The 21,946-nt window shown below is 55.2% G+C and overlaps 2 protein-coding genes across 2 annotated transcripts; one reads left to right on the top strand and one right to left on the bottom strand.

Annotated features, from left to right (window-relative positions):
• Nucleotides 1-1,130: 1,130 nt before the first annotated feature.
• Nucleotides 1,131-2,003, top strand: NGA_2046600 (g patch domain-containing protein 1; the record flags this gene model as incomplete). Its single annotated transcript, XM_005855445.1, has 1 exon — nucleotides 1,131-2,003. A coding segment is annotated over one exon (873 nt), but the record flags the coding sequence as incomplete, so codon positions are not given.
• A 10,769-nt stretch (nucleotides 2,004-12,772) lies between these two features.
• NGA_2008500 (subunit of golgi mannosyltransferase complex) lies at nucleotides 12,773-14,089 on the bottom strand (the record flags this gene model as incomplete). Its single annotated transcript, XM_005855444.1, has 1 exon — nucleotides 12,773-14,089. A coding segment is annotated over exon 1 (1,272 nt), but the record flags the coding sequence as incomplete, so codon positions are not given.
• Between the last annotated feature and the right edge of the window lie 7,857 nt (nucleotides 14,090-21,946).

Here is a 21,946-nt window from a genome sequence, read left to right as displayed (position 1 = left end):
AGATGGTGGAGACGTCGAGTTGATCGCCACTGAAGGTGGCGACGACTCCCCGATGGGTAATGAACGCACGGTCCTCAGACCCGGAGAGGCAAATACACACACCCGTTGTTGCATTTGCGGTTTCTTTGTTGGGCATGGATCCAGACGACTCTTTCCTGGAAGCTTCTTCGAGGGATGAGGAGGTGGAAATCCGTACATATTGGCCTTGCACCGCGGCCTTAATTTTTTCCCTCAAGAAGGATCCAAATGAGTCGTCTCCTAAAGCTGTGTGCAACACCACCTGGGGTGTAATATAGGATTCTAGAGGAAATAAGCGCAGCAAGCTGGCGAGTTGCAGCGCGGAGTTGCAGGCAGAGCCCCCCGGAGTCAGTTCTATTGGGGCGTCGGTCAGAGCGTCTGTTCCCCATTCGGGCAAATTTTTGATGCCTTGAACCACGACATCGCAAAAGGTATCCCCAAGAATCGAGATTTGATAATGTGGCGTGGCGTGGGATTTGTCTTCTGACGCGTTCTCCGCTTCTTGTTTTTTCTTTTTGAGTGCCTGACGACGAAGGTACAGAGCTCCTACTAGAGCAAGCACGGCAATTGCTGTAATGGACGCCGCGGAGCGATTTCTCACAGGCATACCTTGAACAATGTAGAAACAAAAGACTATCAGACTATCATGGATGTTATAATATCAATTTGCGGTGTGCAAGTATTCCTGTAAAAGAATTAACAACAGCAAAGCAGGAGAGGGTGGGGAGGTTATTGCCCCTGTGAAAGAAAGAAGCACGCCACGATGGCATTATGCTTTACGGTACAACGTCGAAGAAGAATTTTTTGGTTCGGTACAAAAGGGAAAAGAAAAGTGATGTCCCGCAAGCATCGGCATTGAGCAAAAGGATGAAATGATGTGCTTTACCGTCTACTAGTAGTTTTGCCGCAGGCAACTGGAAGACCTGCTCTCGCCGTACACGCGTCCCTCTCATTACCTAAAAAGCACAAGCATCGCAAAACCAAAATGTAGTTGTCAAACCCAGCTCACTAGTTACCTTATCTTCTAACTTCCTCTGTCTATCAGCTTTCAACAGGCACAGGCTTAACAACTCTCGTTGGTCGTTTTCCTATGCCTCTCTTCCTCCGAAGAACTGCATTCCTCTTCTCAATCCAGAAATGAGTGCCTACCGGGGCAAAACTCAAAAAGACGAAGTTCGCGACGAGGAAGGGAGACGTAGATTCCACGGGGCTTTTACTGGGGGTTTCTCTGCAGGCTATTACAACAGCGTAGGCAGTCAGGAGGGATGGCAACCATCTACGTTCAAGTCCTCTCGGGACAACCGTGCGTCAAGCCGCCCCTCCAGGCAGCGTCCCGAAGACTTCATGGACGAAGAAGATGGCTTGTTGGGACGGGATTTGCATACACAGTTGCCATACGATACGTTGGGAGTATCGTCCAAGCAGCTCTTGCGGAAGGAGGTAGAAAAAGAGGCGGTCGGGAGCAGCATTCCGGGCCTGGGTATGGTCGATGAACTGCTCGTCCCGACAGAGGTGGCGATTGGGAAGAAATTACTTCAGATGATGGGATGGAAGGAGGGAGTGGGAGTGGGCTCACGACAGCGGCGGCCCCGGAAGAAGCGAGGCAAGGACTCGGGGGAAGGGGAGGCAGGGGTGGAGGAGGCGGTGGACGACGACGTGGCCTTCTTGCCCGAGCATTTGCGAGACGATTCCACCCTCGTTCAGCAGGGGAAAATCACATTTGCCCGGCCCACGCTAGGCTTGACGCTCCTCCCCAGGCCTAAGAATGACCGCCATGGGCTAGGGTTCGATCCCGAGAAAGATGCTCCGGAGTTGGCGGCCTTCCGGAGGCAGGGCCCGAATGACTGGGGCGGGGAAGACGACAGTCGAGGGGTTTACCGGATGGGAGATGTATTGGGAAAGGATACGTCGTCTAGGGCGGGACGGAGGAACGCTTCGGGTTTCGCCTTGGACGAAGATGAGGATGACGTGTACGACCAGGTGACGGAGAGGGCGGGGCAGGGCGAGAGGGGAGGAAGAGAGGGAGGGGCGACGGGAAAGGAAGGAGGGAGGGAGAGCTTGTATTTGAGCACCTTGGGCGAGCCTGACGACGAAGAGGAAGAGAGTCGCTCGGGCCAGGCCTCTACCCTGATGGCCGGGGCAGCGAAGCGGGTGGCGCTGGAGGCTTGGATCTCGGGGGGGGGGGGGCGCGGAAGAGGTGCGGAGATTCCGGGGGCCGTGGGGCTCCGATGTCCCACTGACTCGCGACCGGTGCTGGAAGGTTTTGTCTTGGGCGTGAAGGACTTGGGATATCAGCCCCCCGCCTGGCCCCTGCCCACGCCCCCTCGCGGATTCGTCCCTTATCACAGCTTCGAGACCGAGCAGGGAGGGGTGGAGGGGCGGGGAGAGGACCACGCCGGCACAGTCAGGCGTCACCGCGATGCCAACCAAGGACGGCTGCGGGCCGAGACCCGGGGCGGCTTGCTGGGAGAGGCCCCAGTCCAAGCGGCCGCCGGGACTTCCTCCATTTTCGACCTCATGTCAGAGGCAGACCGGGCGCGGATCGAGACGTTCAAGACCCAAGGCGCGCCGGCCCTGGCGCACGCAGCGGCCTCAGAGGCGGCGGAATCCCCGTCGGCCTCGTTTCCCCCTCTGCCCTCCGCTTTCCAGGGCATGCAAGGGGCTCTGGCCAAGCGGTTTAGTGTGGCTGAGAAGCCCGCGACTACCGGGCCGACTCTACCGGAGGGGTTGACGGAGGGAGGGAAGGGTGCAGGAGGTATCGCCCCCTCTGTCGCGCTTGCTGGCCCCGCTCTGCCCAAGGTGAAAACAATCCCAGCGCCCGCCCGCAGCCAGGTCCTCTTCCAGCCCGTCTCCCTGCTTTGCAAGCGCTTCAACGTGTCAGTGCCGGGGCATGCCAGGCTGACTCCGGCCATCAGTCTAGGTGGACAGCCCCCGTCCGCGCGACCGGCTTACGCCCTGCCTCGGGCCTTTGGAGGCGGGAGAGCGGAAGCGCTGAAGCCACCACCTGTGCCGTTGGATCCAGGGAAGGGGAAGGCGGGACCCGTCTCCCTGTTGAGCAATAAGTTCGACCGGGAAATGGAGGCGCTCTTGCCTGGGGAAAACTTGGTCGTGCCTGACGTCATGCTAGAGGATAAGTTGGCGGAGGGCGAGATAGAGGAGGAAGGAAGCGGAGGAGGAAGCTTGCCAGCCTTCGAACAGAAACCTCGACCCAGTAAAGACTTGTTCAAGGCTATATTTGAGGCGCCATCGTCCTCGGAGAGCGAGGAGGAGAGTGAGGAGGAGGAAGAACCGGAAGAGGAGAGAAAGGAGGAGGGGGAAAAGATGCAAGGGCAGGCGTCAGAAGGGATACTTGGTGCTCAGACAGGAGATGCGCTTAACGCTTCGACGGCGGGCGATGCCAGCACCAATTCTCATTCATCTACAGCACGAGACCACTTCTTACAACCTGCCCAGGTGGCGGGGTTGGAGGCGATGGAGGATCTCCTTGCCAAAGGGCCCATGCTGCTGAGTAAGAAGAGGAAGGCGCTCAAGGAGGACGAAACGGTGGATGGCGGCGACGAGGAAGAGGAAGAGGAAGGTTTAGTGTTCGGTTCAGGGGTGTTGAAGAAGCCAAAGCTGAAATCACAAAAAGGTGCGGCTGGGAATAAAAGCGAAGCAAATAACGCCGCACTACCACTGGAAACACATCCGTCACAGCAGGCACAAAAATGTGTGCTGCCTACCTCACGGTCTGGGGACCTCCAGACGAGTGCGGTTGGGTTGGTCGAAGGACCAAGTGATGAGCGCGGAAGAGGAAAAAGCCGGTGGGATGATCCAAAGCTGAGCCCTGCAAGTTACGAAAGTGACAGGAGGAATGGCAGTGATGACAGCGACGAAAGCAGTGACGACAGCGTCGGCCTCAGTAGCAGCAGCGCTGGGAGCACGATGGATGGCCGGGAGAGACGGGCCAGAAGAAGCCGGCAGGATTCGAAGGCGAAAGTGAGGTCCAAGGACCGTAAGAAGCACAGCAAAAAGAGGAGACGCAGCCATAGCAGCAAAAAAGACAAGAAAAAGCGGCATCGGCGCCAAAAGTAAACTTGTAATTGAAATAAATTTATATCCGAAATGTTACACCTAGGGGCAAGCCACTTCTTTTAATGTCAATTGCGACAGCATTGCAAGTGGACCATGCACCACACTTTCTGTGTTTTCTATGTAAGCCATTGTTTTAGGCTCAATTTTCTTCTCCCCATGCCCCAAAAAAATGACCGAGCTGTGCAGGATCACACCTGTCATCGGGGCCAGGGTATTGAACAGGAACTGCTGTGGCGTTATAAGCCTCTAGGCGGGCCAACAAATCTGCCACCACTGCCAACTCGGTAGAAGCGAGATTGCATCGTTCCTGAGGATCTTTTTCAATGTTGAATAGGCACACGCCGGTGGTTATGTTCTCCTGAGTGAAACGGCAAATTTCGCATTTTCCTCCATATATTTTCGCAAGCACATCTTCCTGACCCTGCCCCGACCAGTCCGGTGGCGGTATCCATTTATCTTGATTGACATTTTGGCCGGGTGCGCCTAGAAGCAGCTTCCAAGGACCCCGTCGGATAGCCGCTTGCTTCGTCCCTGTTAACGGGTCGCCCGAGTCCATGCCCATGGGATCAATGGTGTGTAGGAGCTCATACCGCGGCGGCAAGGCTCCCCTTGAGATTGCCGCCCACTGGTCAATGCCATCAACGCTCGAGTTCCGATCTCCACCGAGGCAGGGGCTGCCAGAGCTGTTGCCGACGCTTGGGGCAAACCCACTCGGCTTTTCTTGTTTTTCATGTGCTCTGTCTACCAGTCCCAGCAATGTGGGGAACCAGTCAACAACGTGCATGAGGTTGAAACGCTCCACCCCCTTCTCTTCTAAGAGAGGTGAATGCACAAAAGCCGTCCCCCTTATCCCTCCTTCCCAATATGTTCCCTTCTGCCCGCGCAACGGCCAGTTGTTGCCACCAAAGGCTGGGTGACCCCCATTGTCAGTAGTGAAGACCGTCACTGAGTTTTCGTAAAGCCCTGCCTCTCGTAAGGCGCGTGTAACGTTGCCCACCCCCTCGTCGAGCTTCCACACCATGGCCGCGTAAGTTCGTCTCTCTTCGTCTGCTACATGCGCAAATCGATCAATGTCCCCTTGTGGCGCCTGAAGACGACCGTGGACAGCTTGATACGACAGATAAAGGAACAAAGGCTGATTGCTTTTGTTCAAGCCGTGAGATGAAATGATCTCTACCGCACGTTGCGTCATAACATCCGTGGAATACAGTCCCTGGTCCTCAAATACCGGCGTTTCTTGGTCAAACCAATCTAGACCCCAGCCAGATGTGGACCCTTTGAAATCATAAAAGGGAAATTCACACCGAGCAACGTGGGAAAAATAGTACTCGGCTCCGGTCAACATGCCTTTGAATGTGTCAAAACCCCGTTGCAAGGGCTGGAATTTCTTCAAATAATAACCCAGGTGCCACTTTCCCACCATATGAGTAGCATAGCCCCGCTTTTTAAGCGCCTCGGCAAGAGTCTCATGTTCTGTACCGAGTCCAGAAGGGTGACCGCTTTGAATAATCGAGTGCTGGAGGCCCAGATGAATTGTATATTTTCCTGTTAACAACGCAGCTCGGGTCGGCGTGCAAACGCTTTGGGTGTAGAAGGACTTTAGATTCACACCCTCACGGCATAAGTGATCCAAATTGGGTGTTTTGATGACATTTTCGTTATTGCGGTTCATCCATCCGACTGGAGGCACCGAGATATGAGAATAGTGAGGGGGGAAGGGGAAGTTGAAGGAGTGGGTGAAGTGGACATCTGCATGCCCTACGGAAGGTTCTTTCCGGGTATAGACTTACCATCGTTCCAGCCGAGATCATCTGCAAGTATATATATAATATTTGGTGGTGTATCATGGTCCACTTGTTGGGCAATGTTGAGTTTGGCCCTCGATGCCTCTGTTGCGCTTTGGAGCTCATGAGAATCGAGCAAAACAGTCACACATGCAAAGGTGAAGGCGATGACCGTGAAGTCCCTTCTGCTCATATACGGTCTTATGCCTATTAGAAAGCTTAGCATTTTGCTGCGTGAAGATTTGAAAAGAGGGGCGGTCAACACGGGCGTGGGGAACAAGCACCTTTTCCCTTCAGACCTCGGAGCTTCGCGGAATTTCCGAGTTCAAAAACTCAAGTTGTCGTTGCTCTGCTTCCAGCCGTTTCGTCCCCCCCGCGACGTGTCGGTTCGTTATGCATTTATGGTTGTCTTCCCTCATGGAAGGCGCGTAAGGCGGTATTCTTCAAGTAAACGAAAGATTGTACAGACATTTTGTCCTACATCTTCGCCGTCCCTAACTTGACCGACTGTGTCAACGAATTGGGTAACATCCACTTTCTTGACCTGATTTACAGGCTCTGATCCGAGGAAGCACATCGTGCGCGTCGAAGCAGGGACATATAAAAGTGGCTCGACCGTAAACTTACATAGATGGCATATCGTGCAATTGTAACCTTCCTTCTATTGGAAGTGTCTTTAAATCATGCTTGGGGTATGCAGGATACAAAGACAACAACTTTGCTCTCTGCAAAGCCTTCGACGCTAGACAAAGAACCATTCCAAGATGTGACATCTGCTGACGGTTTTCTAAGGGTTGACTTGACTGTGGCACCTTGGCTAGAACAGGTATGTGCAGACCCCCTTGAAACCTTACGGAATAATTGGGTCCTATACGGTAGACGTTACCAGCTTTGGTAATTATTGCCTAATGTGTGGCTTGTTTACAAACGCTGGCGTTCGATTCTTAAAGGATTTAATATAAAGATCTGATTCGCTCAACATCGTGTCTCACACCGTTCCACAAGGGTGCTGTTTCGGGCAAGGCGGCTCTTTTTCATCAGGGTGTTAAAAGCTCCCTTGCACCAATCTTGCGAGCCTTTCCAGGTGATACTGTTCAGATTCGCGTCCGGAGCGAGCTTCCCAATAATGTTGAAAACGGACGAGACGATGCCACGAGTCTGGCGCTACACGGTATTCGCTTGACCGCGGCTACTGATAAAGGAGGCTTGCACTCCCGCCTCGCGGGACCGCAGTTGGCCATACATACATTTACCGTGGATAAGCAGCATGCACCTGGACTTCACTGGTACAGTGTCGGCGGGGGGTTAGGCTTTATGGGCGCCCTCTATGTGCTAAGTACAGACGCAGACGCGGCCTCTCAGTCAAAAGTTCCAGGGTCTCGACTGCTTGTATTCGAATCACAAGGCGCCGGGAGCACATATTTCATCAATGGAGATAGCCCCGCTCCATTACATGTTCGCTCTGGGGAGAGCCAGCAATTGGACTTGGCCTATGCGAGCGGTCCTGATCTACTTGAAATTGTGGCCGGCAAAGGGTGTGAATTGGAGCTACTAGCCATAGATGGCGTTGATCTGAACGAGCCTCGCGACGTGGATTACGTCCCCTTAGTTTCCCGACAGCGGGCTCGAGTGGCGCTCACCTGCCAGGAGTCGGGCGAGTCAGCCTTGTTGGCCCGTCCTCGCGCTCACGGCATTGGCAGTAAGGCCCCCAAGGGTCAGGATTCTGCGCAAGATGGGATGCAACGCCTGCTGGCCGTCTCCGTATTCAAAGCCAAAGGCTTGCCCTTCAGTCGCTTGCCTCGCGTTGTTGCCCCTCGCCCGTTCAAAGACACAGCACTCGCTGGTGCTACTTACTTGAAGGACCTTGCTTCCGAAAATAGTGTCTCCAATTCATGCACGATCTCGCTGTATCCGTGTCATGGCAAGGCCTTTTGTTCAGCCGACCGTTCTGCTTGTCTTACGTTTCCTTCCATCTCCGATGGGGGGGTCGACCCAGGTCGGTTGGGAGCCGCACATGACATTGACGACTTTGCTGCCCAAGGCCGCGTAAGAGAGCTCTTTGTCCATACGAAAATTGCTGCCCGAGGCGCCTCCCTGCGGCTCTCTCCGCCCCAGCATTTTCAAGTTCTCGACTTCATACCAGACGAGGAGGAAGCTGTGAATCCTTATTTGGCCGAATGGGGAGCTTTCGGGGAATGGCGGGACGTTTTCCCTCCTTTAAAAGGCACTTTCCGTGTCCGCTACCAGGCGCGGGAGGAGCACGACCACGAAGGCACTCATGTCGAGTACGACGGCTTCCAACCTTTGGGCAACGGACAAAGGGAAGATGAGGCCGCCCTAGGGGGGGACATGCGGGATAAGAGGAGCCACCGGGCCTCGTGGACGTTCCCCGGCACCAGTGCTACCGAAAAGCCGGGGGACAAGAACGTGGAATTTAGGGATGCCTACCTCCTCGTTCAGGCCACTGTGGGAGAGACTGATCGTGATCCTGCGTGGGTGGAAACCAGCATCAAGGCTTTGATCCAAGAAGACCTCGTGGAAGAAGAGGAGCCGGAGCCCGCCGCGGATGATGACACGATCATGCCCGCCGAGCATATGCCAACAATCGTGGACAAGCACGAGCCAAACCGAGGCGGGGAGAGAAGGGATAGCCGTGAGAACAAATCGCGCGACACAGCATTGGAGACCAATCGCCTTTTGCTGGCGGTAGAGGCCCCTTCCACTCTGGCCGTGCCCGTCCAGATGCCACGTCGTTATCTCCCAGCGGCCAGCCTGTGCAACGACAGTGCCCTGGTCTGGCCTACTGCCTTCACATTACACCTGAAGAACTCCTCCTCCATCTATTCAGTGGTGGGCAAGCTCAATGAGCTGTTGCAGCCCAAGCATGGTGAGGACGACAGACCTCAACTCTGTACGGTCAACGTAACTTTGTTGAGCAGCGTGAAAGCCGCCGCCTTTACCACGGGCGGGGTGGCAGCGATCGGAAAGAACAACACAAAGTCGGCGCCGAAGAGGATGCCTTCGCACGTCGTGATTCTCCTCGGTTTCCTCGGCGGTGCCTGTATCCTCTTCGCCAGTGTGATGGCCGTCCGTCGTTTCATGGCTCCTGCGGGGCCCCCTCGCTCCTCGAGGCGGTCTTCTGTCCACCACGACCCGACAACCATCGAGACGCAGATCACGGAACTGGACGACTCTACATCTTTGGGAGTCAAATCCTCCGCCCTCAGGCACAGTTCCCGCTCACGCACTAATTCACTTACGGGTGTGAATTTGGCCATCCTTCCCCCCGCCCGACTTTCGGCTGGGAATATCGCGGCGACTCCTGGTGCCGGAGGCCTCGGTGGCAGTTTGTCGGGGACTCGAACAATGCCACAGCACTACCGGTCTTCCTCCTCATTGCCCACCGATCTTGCCGCTTTCGGCCACGGTCGATCCTCTTCGATGCCCCCGCACGGCGGTGCTGGCCTTTTGCCCTCCCGAAAGCAGTCGATTGAAAGCATAAATATCAGCAATAGTGGGGCTCTTGGCGCCAGTCTTGGCAGTGACATGGAGCATCCAGAAGCTGCGGAGAGGACTGGAAAAGGAGAGAGTAGGAGGAATTAAGGCGCATGGCCGTAGGCGGAATTGAAGTGGGCGTACAATCACGACGTTTTCTTGGGAAGAAAGCAAACGTGATACATTCGCTGCTGGATGATTCGATCTTTGATGGAAAACCAACACCGATGTATTAAACAGGAAAAGAAAGGAACCAAACATACCATGAATGTGGGCAATTTCCTATGATCGCATTACAAATTTATAATATTGGATGTGGTACTGTTGCTCCGGATTTCTCCTTCATTATGTAATCTTGCCGCGTAGCCTCGTAATTACAAATCCTCCCCCCACTCCGCCTCTGCCTTTTCATACACATTTCATGATTTGGTAGGTTTACGCAATTGCGCCTCCGCTTGCGACGGGTTCGTCGTCCTCGTACGGTCGCCGCGGCTGCAGGATGGTGGCGCTTGTACTCGACATCCACGCGGGCACATTCGGATCCACAGGTCTAGTGGCAGGCACCGGTGGCTTGTAAAAGGTATTTGAGCAGGCGCCCAAGTCCTCAGCGCCGACAGACCCGGTGACGTCTCCTTTCCGCAAACCTTGCCCGGGCCCACCGGGCGCACTGCCCCCCCACGACCACGCCATGGGCCGGAGCCACGAATGCCCCGCTTCGTGTTTCTGCGACGGGCCTCTGGACGAGTGCGGCGCATGCGGCGGGGACCAGTCCGCCGCTCCTCCAGAGCCTTTTCGCCGTCGACCGCGGCCGTTATCAGGGCCCTGGCCTTCGAAGATGGGCTCGTAGTTGACCTTAAAATGCTGGGTCTTCGAAGGAGAGAGCGGTGGAGAAGGTGCGCCGCTCGTGTCGCTTTTAAGCAGGTTATCCAATATCCAGAATTGAGCGATGTTGAAGATGCCGGGGACGATGACCATGACTATCACCAGCTCCGCGTCCGGGTGCTTTTGGAGGGGCTGAAAGAGAGAGCGCCCCCACGCCCCGAACTGATCCCGAAAGGCGATCATGAAGAAGAAGAGTCCTATTTTGGACACCGTGACGATGCCCAACCAGATGAGTGTCTGCCAGTACCAGACGCGGCACTGCGGGGGATTGCCGTAGTTACCCGTTTCGGCAATGTAAAGCCGTTGCCAAGACCCAGCTTCCTTCCGCGCCGCCCAGCATTCGGCCAGTTTCACGAGTAGGAGGCAGAGCAAGACTCCCAGAGAGCTGTCGATCACGTAGTTGGTAAAATACCAGGCACATTCGTCACCGCCCCCCACGATACTCGTCAAGCCGATGGCCAGCAGCATGTTCAATAGGTGGGCGTACAGGGACCCCAAGCACTGTTTTCCGACGTCCAATCCCCAGATGCGCCATGGCCGAGGGTGAGCTTCTTGGAACCGCTTGATGATTAGGCCGCCTATCCCCACTACGGCCAATGAAAGTTGCACGAGGTCTCCAAATTTCCCTCCCATCATGTGGCATTGCCTCCTCTCCGCTTCTGCAGGGTCGTCGGTTAAGGGTGCCGCCACATCCTGTAGCACTCGCATCAGCATCCCTGCTCCCTCGGCAAGTGACGTTGTCATCATTGCAGACATCGCCCTCGTGACGATGGAGATACTGAATGACGGCTGGTCTGGACGGTTGTTTGCAATTGAACTGGAAGGAAGGGCACTCCTTAGACCTGTCTCGGAGGGCTCGGGAAAGACCACACGGGGCGAGTCGAAGCGCTTCCCACCCGCGGACAAGCCGCAGACCTGTAATGACAATGCAAGTGGGAAAGTGAGAGACGGCATGGAGAAGTTTGGCATTTGAAAGGCAATGTATGAAGGAGTGAATGTCGTGGTATTCAGAGTGGGGTCGGCCTTACTAAGCATGGGCGAGCGACATGCATGGGGAGACAAGACTTCCCTTGTGCGCCCTATCATATCGCGAGAATGCTCCTCGACAGCGACGATGATACACCTTGGCAAGCAAATGGTACAATTACGACGACGGCGTTTTTGAAGACATCCGTTGCTTAGCATAAAGGCTGCAGAACCGGATGTCAAGGAAAACCAGACATCGCCAGGCCCACCGGCCCATGTATTACTCTCCCCTGCTACAAATATTTGGTTGTCAATTTGCTTGCATTTCCTGTACAATCATGCTTAAAGGTTTACACGCGGTTGTCCTGCATCCGTTTTACGCGCTTTACACTAATGAACTTTATCCCTATCTCCCATTCCTAAAAGACCTCCTTTTCGGGGACCTCCCCCGCTCGCTGCAATCATCCCCCCCCCCCTCCCATCACTACTTCATGTCCATTCATTTCGTCGTGCCGAGCCTTGCGCCTCTTCTCTTCATCCCGCCATCGCCGTCGAATTGAATGCATGAGGAGCGCCAAAAGTACCGGTGTCAAATAGAAGAGCAACAGGTTGCGCCACATGCGTACATCCGCTTTGTGCGCGTCCGTCTTCCACGATCCCATGCTCCCGTATCGAATTATTTCATAGCCAGCCATGGTATCCAAGATAACCGAGGATGCTCGCAGCTTGTTCAACTCGGCTGCTTTCCTCTCGTCCTCTACGTTCAATTCCTTTCCCTGTCCTCCTTTCCTCCCCATGCGGGCTCCTCCGCTTTCCTTTTTCATCCGTAGCAGAGGAGCCAGCATGTAGTCCGTCCACACACCCGGTCCCGTCATTTCCAACGTCAGTGCACCAGTCATTTCCATGTCCTTCAATTGCGCAGAAGTAAATTTAGGATACGCTCTTCCCAGGTCCATGTGCCCGCTCCCTTCCCAGCGTAACACCATCTTTTTGATTCCTTGCATGAGCAGCAGCAAGTCGGGATGGCCCGATTGCGCATAGAAGAAGGATTGTCGCAGCTGCGGTAAGCGCGAGTACATGGGGCTCATGCCCACCTTCCAGTGCATGCGGCCCCAGACATTGTCGTAGGGGGAGTTCTCCACGATCCCCGCCAGAGCCATGCCCTGCCTGCCCCCCCCTTCCGCTTGTGCACCTTCCTTTCCTTGAACAGGCCCATGTTCCAGAAAGAAGAGTGCCGTCTCGGGCGTGGCCCCAATGTCGATGTCGCTGTAAATGCCTCCGTCCAGCCACGTGACCGCGTACCTCCAGAAGTCCGCCCGTTGCACAGGATTTAAATATTCAAAAGCATGCATGAACTCCGAATCCCCTGTGGCCCGACATAACCTCCAAATATCTTCCAAACACTCCGTGTCGTTTCGAAGCCTCACCTCAAATCCGTTCCGGCGCCAGGACATGTGCCACGCTTGTTTCGCGCCACCCAGCGCGTGCGTTTTCCAGGTCTGGTGCACCAAGGGCAACAGCCGAAGCCGATCCTCTCCTGCAGCCTCCCCCCCCGCCTTTACCCCCTCTCTCTTCCCCCCCTGGCGTTCCCACCGCGCTCTCAAGGGTTTGGCAACCTTTTCCATGCGGGCCTCCGCCACTCGCCCGTAGTGCTCCATCAACTTCTCCTTCCTCGTCCCTTTCTGCCCGGCAAAATGTACGACAAACTCCGCCTCCGCGTAGGCGTCCACCGCGTTCCATGCGCATTGTGGGGCTACCTCCACGTGCCTCCAGAGCTCCGTGTCCGAGGCCACCACCGACTGGTTCGGCCAGCGCAGGGGCAACTCTTCCAGGGTGGGGCCAGGGGGGTGGCCGCGGAGGGAGTTTCGGAACCAGCCAACCACGGGGATGTGGCGCGTCCACCATTTGTAGCCCTCCCGCCACTGTGGGGTCTGCAAGGCGTGGTGAACGGCCCGCTGCTCGTAGTAGAAGAGGCAGTCGCAGTCGACCAGGGACGCGCCCACCCTCCAGAGCTCCTCCAAGAACCAGAGGCTCCACTCGCTCCGCCGGATCAGCATCACCCCCGTGTTCACCCCGTGCCGATCCTCCGCCACCAGCACGTCCTTTCCTTGGCTTTCCAGGCGGGCGATGAACCCCTCCAGGCTGAGCAGAGGCTGGACTAGGGCCACGTCCAGGTCCATGTAGAGTGCGTACTCGTGCGTCGCCAGCGCCTCCCGGAGAGCCAACAGCTTGCCCCAGGCCACCGGACGCCCTTCCAATCGGGCGGCATGGTCTCCCTCCTCCCCCTCCCACAAAAGGTGGTCGTAGCCCCAAAAGCGGGCGTAGGCCTGTTGTTGTTCCAGAGAGAGGGCCATGAGCCGGTCACTCAGACGCTTGAAGGCCGGGGTGGCGCTTTCTCCCGCCTCGGACCTGGGCCGACGTCCCATGACGGCGACAAGGGTGACGCGCGAGGCGCCCTGAGAAGGTCCATCATGGGATGCGATGTTCGATGTATGATCCGGGGAGAGAAAGGTGGAGGGGGGAAAACCAGGCGCACGGGAGGATGAAGGCGTGAGAGCAAGTGCTTCCTCGAAAGGCATCCAAAGGGCTGGGTAGGCGCAGTAGCCGCGGGAAGCCGGATGCAGCATGACCCCAATCTCGTTCGTGACCACCCACAGGTAGATCTGATCCGCTAGAAAGAAATAACCTAACAAGGCCAGACCGACCACAACGAGGGCCGTCGCCTGAAAACGACTCATGTGGCTCCTGCTGTGGGCAACACCGGAGGTATTGGTGGCAAGGGAAGCGTAATTGCCCCCAGCACTACGCATTATGAGCCTTGCCATGCCCTCCTACGGGTCCATCACCGTCGACCTGGAGAGAAAGGGACTAAAAACGCCCGAGTCCATGCCATGAGTATGAAGACAGACAGCCATAGTTCTTGACAAAATCTGAGGACAGCATTTGACACGTGGCATGTGCAATTGACTACTTAATTGTCCGTAAATAAGATAAGCGGACATGTCACGCGCCCTCAGTCCATCTACTCCGCGCCGCCCCCTCGTATGGAAGTCGGCCAGCCTACCGCGTAATATCACACTCCACAATGCGATGTCGAGGGGTCAACTTTGTGACACCTCTTTCTCATACATCCATTCTTGTGGTGTGGCCGTGGACATCACGGTCTTGATGACCGAAGGCGAGCGGTCGAGCGAGTTTGCCAAAAATGATGGTGACCTGAAATGTTAAGAACAAGCAAGCCAAGATACGCAGTGCGACCAACCCTTCGACCAAGATTCAGGGCGGGGGTAAATTTGTAATTCCTTCCTAGATTTCTTGCAATATATCGACTGAAATAATAATACGACACAAATCGGGGGACAAGGAAGAAAATATTAGCAAAAAGGCAAAAACAGGAAAGGAAGAAAACAGGGCGGGTCGAGCACGCGGTGTCGGCAACATCAACCCGGCCATGGTTGTGCCGCAACTTTAACAGGATAGGTGGACAATAACCGAGTTGTGAATTCGAAATGGAGGCTTTGTGCATCTATGCACGTCCCTTTAGTCACTTGTCAGGGTTTGTCTGAGTCGTCTGTTGCTGTCAGTGGCCCCCGCCATCCGTCCATGCTCAGACCCGGCGACGGTCGAGAGGGAGAGTTTGGAATCTCTGTAGCAGGGCACTGCAGTACGTTGTTCTCTATGCGCGAATAGCCCGAAAAATGCTAATTATGTCTTCACATTCTTATTCTACAGTTGCGTCTGGAAAGGGCGTCTGAAACGCTACTGCTGCAGAGCTCGCGTGGTGAGGGAAAGGCGAAGCATTCTGGCAGCTTAGCTGCCACAAGGCTAGGGGCTACCAGGAGAAAAGACAGTGCTGTCAAGCCACCATCATGTCCAATGCTTCGCAATCACGTATCTTAAGCAACAAAACCAAACCGTCTCCTCTGATTGTTGGATTGTCGCCCGTGTCTGCGCCGCAGCTCGAGCGCACGCCCACTTTGTTTGACCACCTGCACTTGGAGCCCCACGAAAAAGTGAATCACAAGACCTTTCAGCATGGTAAGTGCGCTGTAATGCTTCCTTGCACGCCACGTAACGATGCGTGGGGCGCCTTTCCTGTCTCGAAAAAACATGCCAGAGAGCATTGATGGAATGCCTTCTTGAGACTGGTCTGAAAGGATCTTTTGTTGTTTGCGTTCTTTTTGCCCCCCTAATGACCGACTTAGAATATTGACAGCAAGGTTGCTAAAGCTGTGTTGTATTAGGGAGTGGCTCGTCTGTCTGTGACAAAAATGGAAAGAAGTGCACGGGTCTGACATCCGGTGTCCCCTCACTGTATCTGGCAGTTTATCTTCCCTCTTATGCACTTGAAGCACGATGATACAATTCCTACGCCTTGCAATGACGATTTCATTTCTAATTGAACATTTCTGCCAATCGTACTCTGGTTTCTCCTCCCTTACACAGGGGTGCGGGTGCCAGACAAGTCGGAGAGTCAACGGAAACTCATCGAGCTCGCCCTCCATCAAAACTCCCTCTTCACGTGCTTGGACGAAGAGCAGATTGGCAAGTTTGTCAAGGAAGCCCGGCTTGTGGAGTTCGATCCTGGAGAGGTGGTTTTCGTGCAAGGCGAGAAGGGATATGACTGCTTTATTATTGACGAGGGCGAGGTAGAGATCATGGACGCGTTGGAGGACGGCTCCTTTGATCCTTTTTTGAGCAAGGGTCGGGGGGAAATTTTCGGAGACGGCTCTATGATATTCCATCGCCGACGTTCGGCGACCGTCAAAGCCAAACAAAAAGTGCGGACTTGGGTCGTGGACGACGAGGTGTTTGTGGAGAAAATTCTTCACAGCGCAAGGATTAAGGCATTGTTCGACAAATACGCGAGCTTGAAAGACCCATCTGACCCCAACGGGGACGCCGTGATGACCATGGACGACTTTGTACGCTCTTGCAACGACACGTCTGGCATCGATGTGATCAAGTACAGCCAACTTCGCTCCCTCTACAGAATCGTGCGCGGTGACCAGGAATTCGTGCGGTTTAAAGATTTCTCCCTCTTCAACATGTTCATGACTCGGCCCGACCCCGAGTACGACATCGCCTTTCTCCTTTTCGACCGGAACAAGCAGGGCTTTCTGACCAAGGAGGACGTGCTTCATTTCCTTTCCACCCACGTGGGAACCGCTTTTGACAAGGACTGCGATTTGATGAAGAGGTTCTTTGGCCCAACGGGCAAGAAACGCGTGCGCGTGGACGACTTTTCTTTGTTTTTTAATAAGCTACAGAACGAGATGACACAGCAGGCTTTCCTGCAGATGGACCCTGATGGCAATGGCTGGGTCTCCTTGGAAGACTTTTACCAGCTTCTCTCCAATTTTGGCCGGCGGCAACTTCCGGAGTCCCTTGTCGCCCGAATAAATGCGACCCGGCGCGGACGTTCGGTTTCCTTTTTCGATTTCTTGGCCTATCAAACGATACTGAACAACCTCCCTTCCCTCTGCACCACGATTGCCACTGCCGCGGATATCAAGTCGGGGCCTCTGAGCAAGGACGATTTCAAAGTCGCGTGCAGGGTGCTAAACCGGCGTTTTTCTCGCGCAGAATCAGACGTTGTTTTTGAGCTTTTTGACCTCAATGGGGACGGATACATCTCCCCCGACAACTGCAAGACGGTGCTCGGGGCGTCTTACATCAAGGTGGGAGTCGGTCGCCGATTGGGAGGGGTCAGGTGTGATGACAAGGCACACTGCTCACACGCAGGATATATTTTGAATTCTTGTACGGAAAGAATTTAAGATGATAGCGGGAAAAAAGTCTTACATGGTCCATCTTGCTTACAACAGGAACTGCGAGCCATCGTCGGTCGCGGGGGAGCCGTCACCTTTGCCCCGCCGCCCGGCTACACAGTGGAGAAATACTCCTCGCGCCATAACGCGCACATTGATGACGCAGAGGTGGTTCCCAAGACGGTCATGGAGCGTGTATTTCAGTTTTTGCAAGGCTTCTCTCTTGGTGCGATTGCGGGGGGTATCGGAGCCTTTGCGGTCTATCCCCTCGATCTAGTCAAGACGCGCATGCAAAATCAACGCTCGGGGAAAATCATGCCGGGTGCGGTGCAATACAAAGGAAATATCGACTGTTTTCGGCAAGTGCTGGCACGAGAAGGGATATTGGGCTTCTATGGAGGGCTGTTGCCCCAGCTGGTGGGAGTGGCCCCGGAGAAGGCGATCAAACTGGCAGTGAACGACTTGCTCCGCGACATGTTTACGAATCGAGACAAGGTGACAGGCCAAGATTCCATCTACTTTCCACTCGAGGTGCTGGCAGGGTGCGGGGCAGGTGCCTCCCAGGTTGTGTTCACAAACCCTCTGGAGATCGTCAAGATCCGGCTGCAAGTGCAAGGCGAAACGGCGCAAGTGCTGGTGGCGCAAGGAATGAAGGCGCCGACGGCAAGTTCCGCCTGGCAAATTGTGAAGGAGCTGGGTTTCGTGGGGCTGTACCGTGGCGCCTCCGCGTGTTTCTTGCGTGACATTCCCTTCTCCGGGATCTATTTCCCTGCCTACGCGGCAGCCAAGCGATACGTCGCGGAGGACGCCGACAAGATTCAACCCTACCATTTGCTGATCGCCGGTGCGATGGCCGGCGTGCCTGCAGCTTCCCTGACCACCCCCGCAGACGTGATCAAAACCAGGTTGCAAGTCAAGCCCCGCCCTGGGGAAGTGGCTTACGAGGGGATGGCGGATTGCGTCGCAAAAATCTACGCCGCTGAGGGTATCACGGCCTTTTTCAAGGGGGCCATTATGCGGGTCATGAGAAGCAGTCCTCAATTTGGCGTCACCCTACTAGCCTACGAAGGCCTCCGCTCTTTTATATCTCCTACGATGGAGCCTCGTCCGCCCACGAACGCGCCCATTTCGCAGAGTGACTACGACGCTTTCCGCAAAGAGCACCTGTCATTGATGGCGGACAACGTCTCGAACTTGGTATGGGGGTCCGAGAAATGGTGACGAGGCAATAGAAGGGACTGCTTTAGACATGGAGGAGACGGAGTGAGAGGGCAGGAGAATGCGGGTGTTGTGGAGTGCGTTGTCGTGCCACTTGAGATCATGGGCGCAGTTTTTGCATTGAACAGGAAAGGTGGTGTTTCTCTGAAACAATGAACACGGAATGAAAGTATTTTTTCTAGGCGTAGCATGTGCTTTACACTAAATCTTTTACATACATTCATCTGGAAAGCATGGCGCGCCTGGGGGATAAGCTGGAGGTGAGGCCGAGTGCGATTAAAGAAAAAAGCCGAGAGAAGAGGGACCACCTTATGGCACTATATTTCCTCGAAAATGCTCGGAAACCTCTCCGTGGGTGTAGAGCGGTACATCTGTGATCGACGCATTTCTTTCCTGACAACACGACAAGGAGAAGACAGAAACGTCAACATCACTGAATACCGAGGGGGCACAAACGCTTCAAATTCATAACTTTGGGTATTTTCCAGGTGCTCAACGCCATCCTTCCTATTCATTACTGGACTTTCGTTAAAATTCCCACGTGTCATTTCGAACGGACAGGCGTGCTCCTATCGTAGCGCGTCTCCCGACTGGAGCCTCTCCATCGTTTTGGAGCGTCTATTGCCCTATCTATGTACAGTATGTCAAGCTACACAACCTGTGTGGGCTTTCATTAACGACTATTCAAACGCGGCGTTTGTCGATGCACCCAGTCCTCAAACGTCCTCTTGGCCTCCCCCAAGGCCGTCGAGTCAGAGGACGCTGCATGGGCCTATCCCCACTATACCCCTCCAGGTCATGCACGCCGTCAGCTTATCTTCCCACCCACAGAGCCGTCCCAAGAAGGAAACGTTATCATCACGACTATTTGCAAAGGACTCGCTACTAAATGTAGTGCTTTGTTTTCCCTCCCCAGAATTTCCAGGACCTTGTAAGGCCGCTCCCCCCTACCCCGCCTCCAAAGCAGAAGCCGACCACCGATTGAAGTCCTTGGCCAGATTTTTCACGAATTTTCCTTTGGCGTAGCTCATGATGCGCCGATTGATCGCGATAGCCGCGCTTTCCAAGACGGGGCGGGGGGTCAGGCTTAGGAGGGACGGGAGCTGACCCGAGGTCACGAACACCACCTCCCCCACCAAGCGCACGGGTCCTCCACCTTTCAAATCCCCAGGACGGGCGGGAGGGACGTGGGCCCTCAATTTTCCCGTGACATCGATCCGTAGAGATTCGGCGAAGCGTTGTCCGAGAATCTGCTCTAATCCGTTCATGGAGTGCCCTAAGGACTCCACCGACAGAAGATGCCCCCCGCTCTCCGGCGCGCCCTCCTCTCTTCCCGCTTCCGGTGGTATGGCCGTGAGGCGTACGTCGATGGAGGGTTGTAGACTCAAGTGCACGAAGGACATGGGTTTCGTGGTGAGACGAAATACGTCCCCGGCTCGGCGATCCACTAGTTCTGCGTCCCAGGTGGCCAGGAGGACCCGGTCGGGTGATTCCGTGAGGTACCGACGGATGAGGGCAGGCTCGTCCCATAGCAGAAGTTCCACTTCATCGACTGTCCCAAACTCCATTTTCCCACGGGCGAGTCGGAAAAATTCCTTCGGGGAAGAAGCTTCACTGTTGCCGCGACTGCTCCTTACTCGGAGGAGAAGTGGACTCCGCCACCTGTCCATGTCTGCGGCTGTGACGGCTCTGGCTGCTTTGACTGCGAAAGGGCTGGCAAGACGAAAGGCGTCCGCCACGCTGCTTAGGAGCAAAATCGAAATTGTAAGGGCTCCGAGCATCGCTCCTGGAAAAGCCGCAAGCATCAGAGGCAAGCTGAAAGGGCCCTGCCCACCCGTGGCCTAAATGAGAGATAACATGCCAGGAAAACCAAAATGAATGCCAATCTATGCACCATCATGGACATGCACGCTGTATTTGGCCAAGTCGCGCTGTGCGCCCGGCGGTGGTACGTATTTTTCCAACGCCCAACCCATCATCTCCACCTTGAGCCGCTCGCTTACACAGCCCGCTCTTTCCAGGCAATCGATGTGCCCCCTATATGTGATCGTCCTATGCCATTTACTCCAACCTGCGCACCTTTACCACCCCGTGCACGTGCCTCTGCAGGGATTTCGAAGACAGAAGGTCTCCATGTGGTGACATTCATTTTTGCGCACGGGAGTGGAGATGATATATCAATGTCTTCGGTAGGTAAAGGAGTTGCCCGCCTCGATTTTTCTTCCTCAGATTTTCATGGCAAACCTGATCGTGGGCACCTGGCAAAAATTCCTTCACCTGTCGGTCCCACTTGCTCATCACGAAACAGGGTCGGTATACTGTATGTATACCCCATAATTGCCTCATGTCGAACGGTGTCAGAATTCCCGGGGCCACGGGCCAGCATTCCCGAGTCAAGCGCCGCGGCCCATGCCGACGTGCCCGACGTATTCGACGAGTCCCAGAGCGCCGAGCATTGGTCTCTCTACTGGCTCATATCCTCCATCGTTACCTTTCTACTTGAGAAGCCTGTGGACGCGGTCTTATCTTGGGTTCCTCTCTACCGGTGGATGAAATTGGCATTGTTCCTGTGGTTGGCGCTGCCCAGATTTCAAGGTGCTGCTCGGCTGTACTACGTGCTCCTACAACCCCTGCTGATAACGTATGAACCTGAAATCAGCAATGCCAGGGATAGTGTCTGGAAAATGACCAAAAAAAGCAGCCACTGTGCAGCAGTTGCCGTCCTGTCCTTCCTGACAACCACCGTGACGGCCTCCGAGGTGACGACACGACGCAACCGGGAGGGAATGGCGGGGCTGGCGGATACCGGTGGCCTGGAGGCCGCACGCTTGCTAGCCTTGCAGGCAGCCCGATCCGCGCTTGCGAATTTTTGGGCTTCCGCGGACGTCAACGGCGCAGGCGGCCCTCTGCGAGCGCATGCCGCCAGGGTGGAAGCAGCCAACACTGGGGCCGGGGGCCTGCGACGCCGCAAGGAGGGACGGAAGCGCCGTAGTCCCACAAGCCGGATGGCTTACGAGGGAGGCTCACGGTGTAAAAAAGGGGGTGGCGACGACAAAGAGTGAAAGGAAGAAGCGCGAACACGGTGACGACCTCTTCTGGCTCGATATTCAATTGCTTTCCAGTTCCCCCTGTCCGGGCTTCCCAAAATGGAGCTTTGGATACAGTCTCCAAAGGTCCTGGACACTCAAAATTAGGTGTGCTTTGTGTTCCAAAAAGCACTCTTGCCCGCTTCACTTCACCCGTTGTTTGCCTCTTTCTGTCCCATCGCATTCCCCCTCCCGCGACACTCAATCTAAGCCAGCCAATGTAAATGGCCTCATAAGCGATACTCTAGTTGCCAAAATCTCCGAACCCGAAGGACGAAGGCCCTTCCCCCTTTCCCTTCCTCGAGACACGCGAGGGCAGGCCCGGCTTTTTTGTCCCCCAGGCGGGGTACCTACTCAAGCCCACCCTCCCCGTCCTGCCAGACACCCCTCTCTTCTATTCTCCTCCTGCATTTCGTACGCACTCCTCGCGCTCGTGTATCGCCTCCCAGTGCTCGCTTCTTCCTTCTCGCCCGTCCTCCTACCCCTTCGCGCCCTCCCATTCTCCTCCATTGAAGTTTCCTTCCTCTCTGGCTTGCATACCAGCGCCCCATACATGACCACGCAATGCTGTCTTGCCGGCCACACCGTCACATTCGTCATTTATCTTCCACCGCAGGCTCAGCTATATCCCTTGTCATCCCGTGGTACCAGC

Source organism: Nannochloropsis gaditana (assembly GCF_000240725.1).
Source record: "Nannochloropsis gaditana CCMP526 unplaced genomic scaffold scaffold194, whole genome shotgun sequence".
Lineage (NCBI taxonomy): Eukaryota > Eustigmatophyceae > Eustigmatales > Monodopsidaceae > Microchloropsis > Microchloropsis gaditana.
Note: the sequence above shows the minus strand (reverse complement) of the source record. Positions and strands in the feature narration are given on the sequence as shown.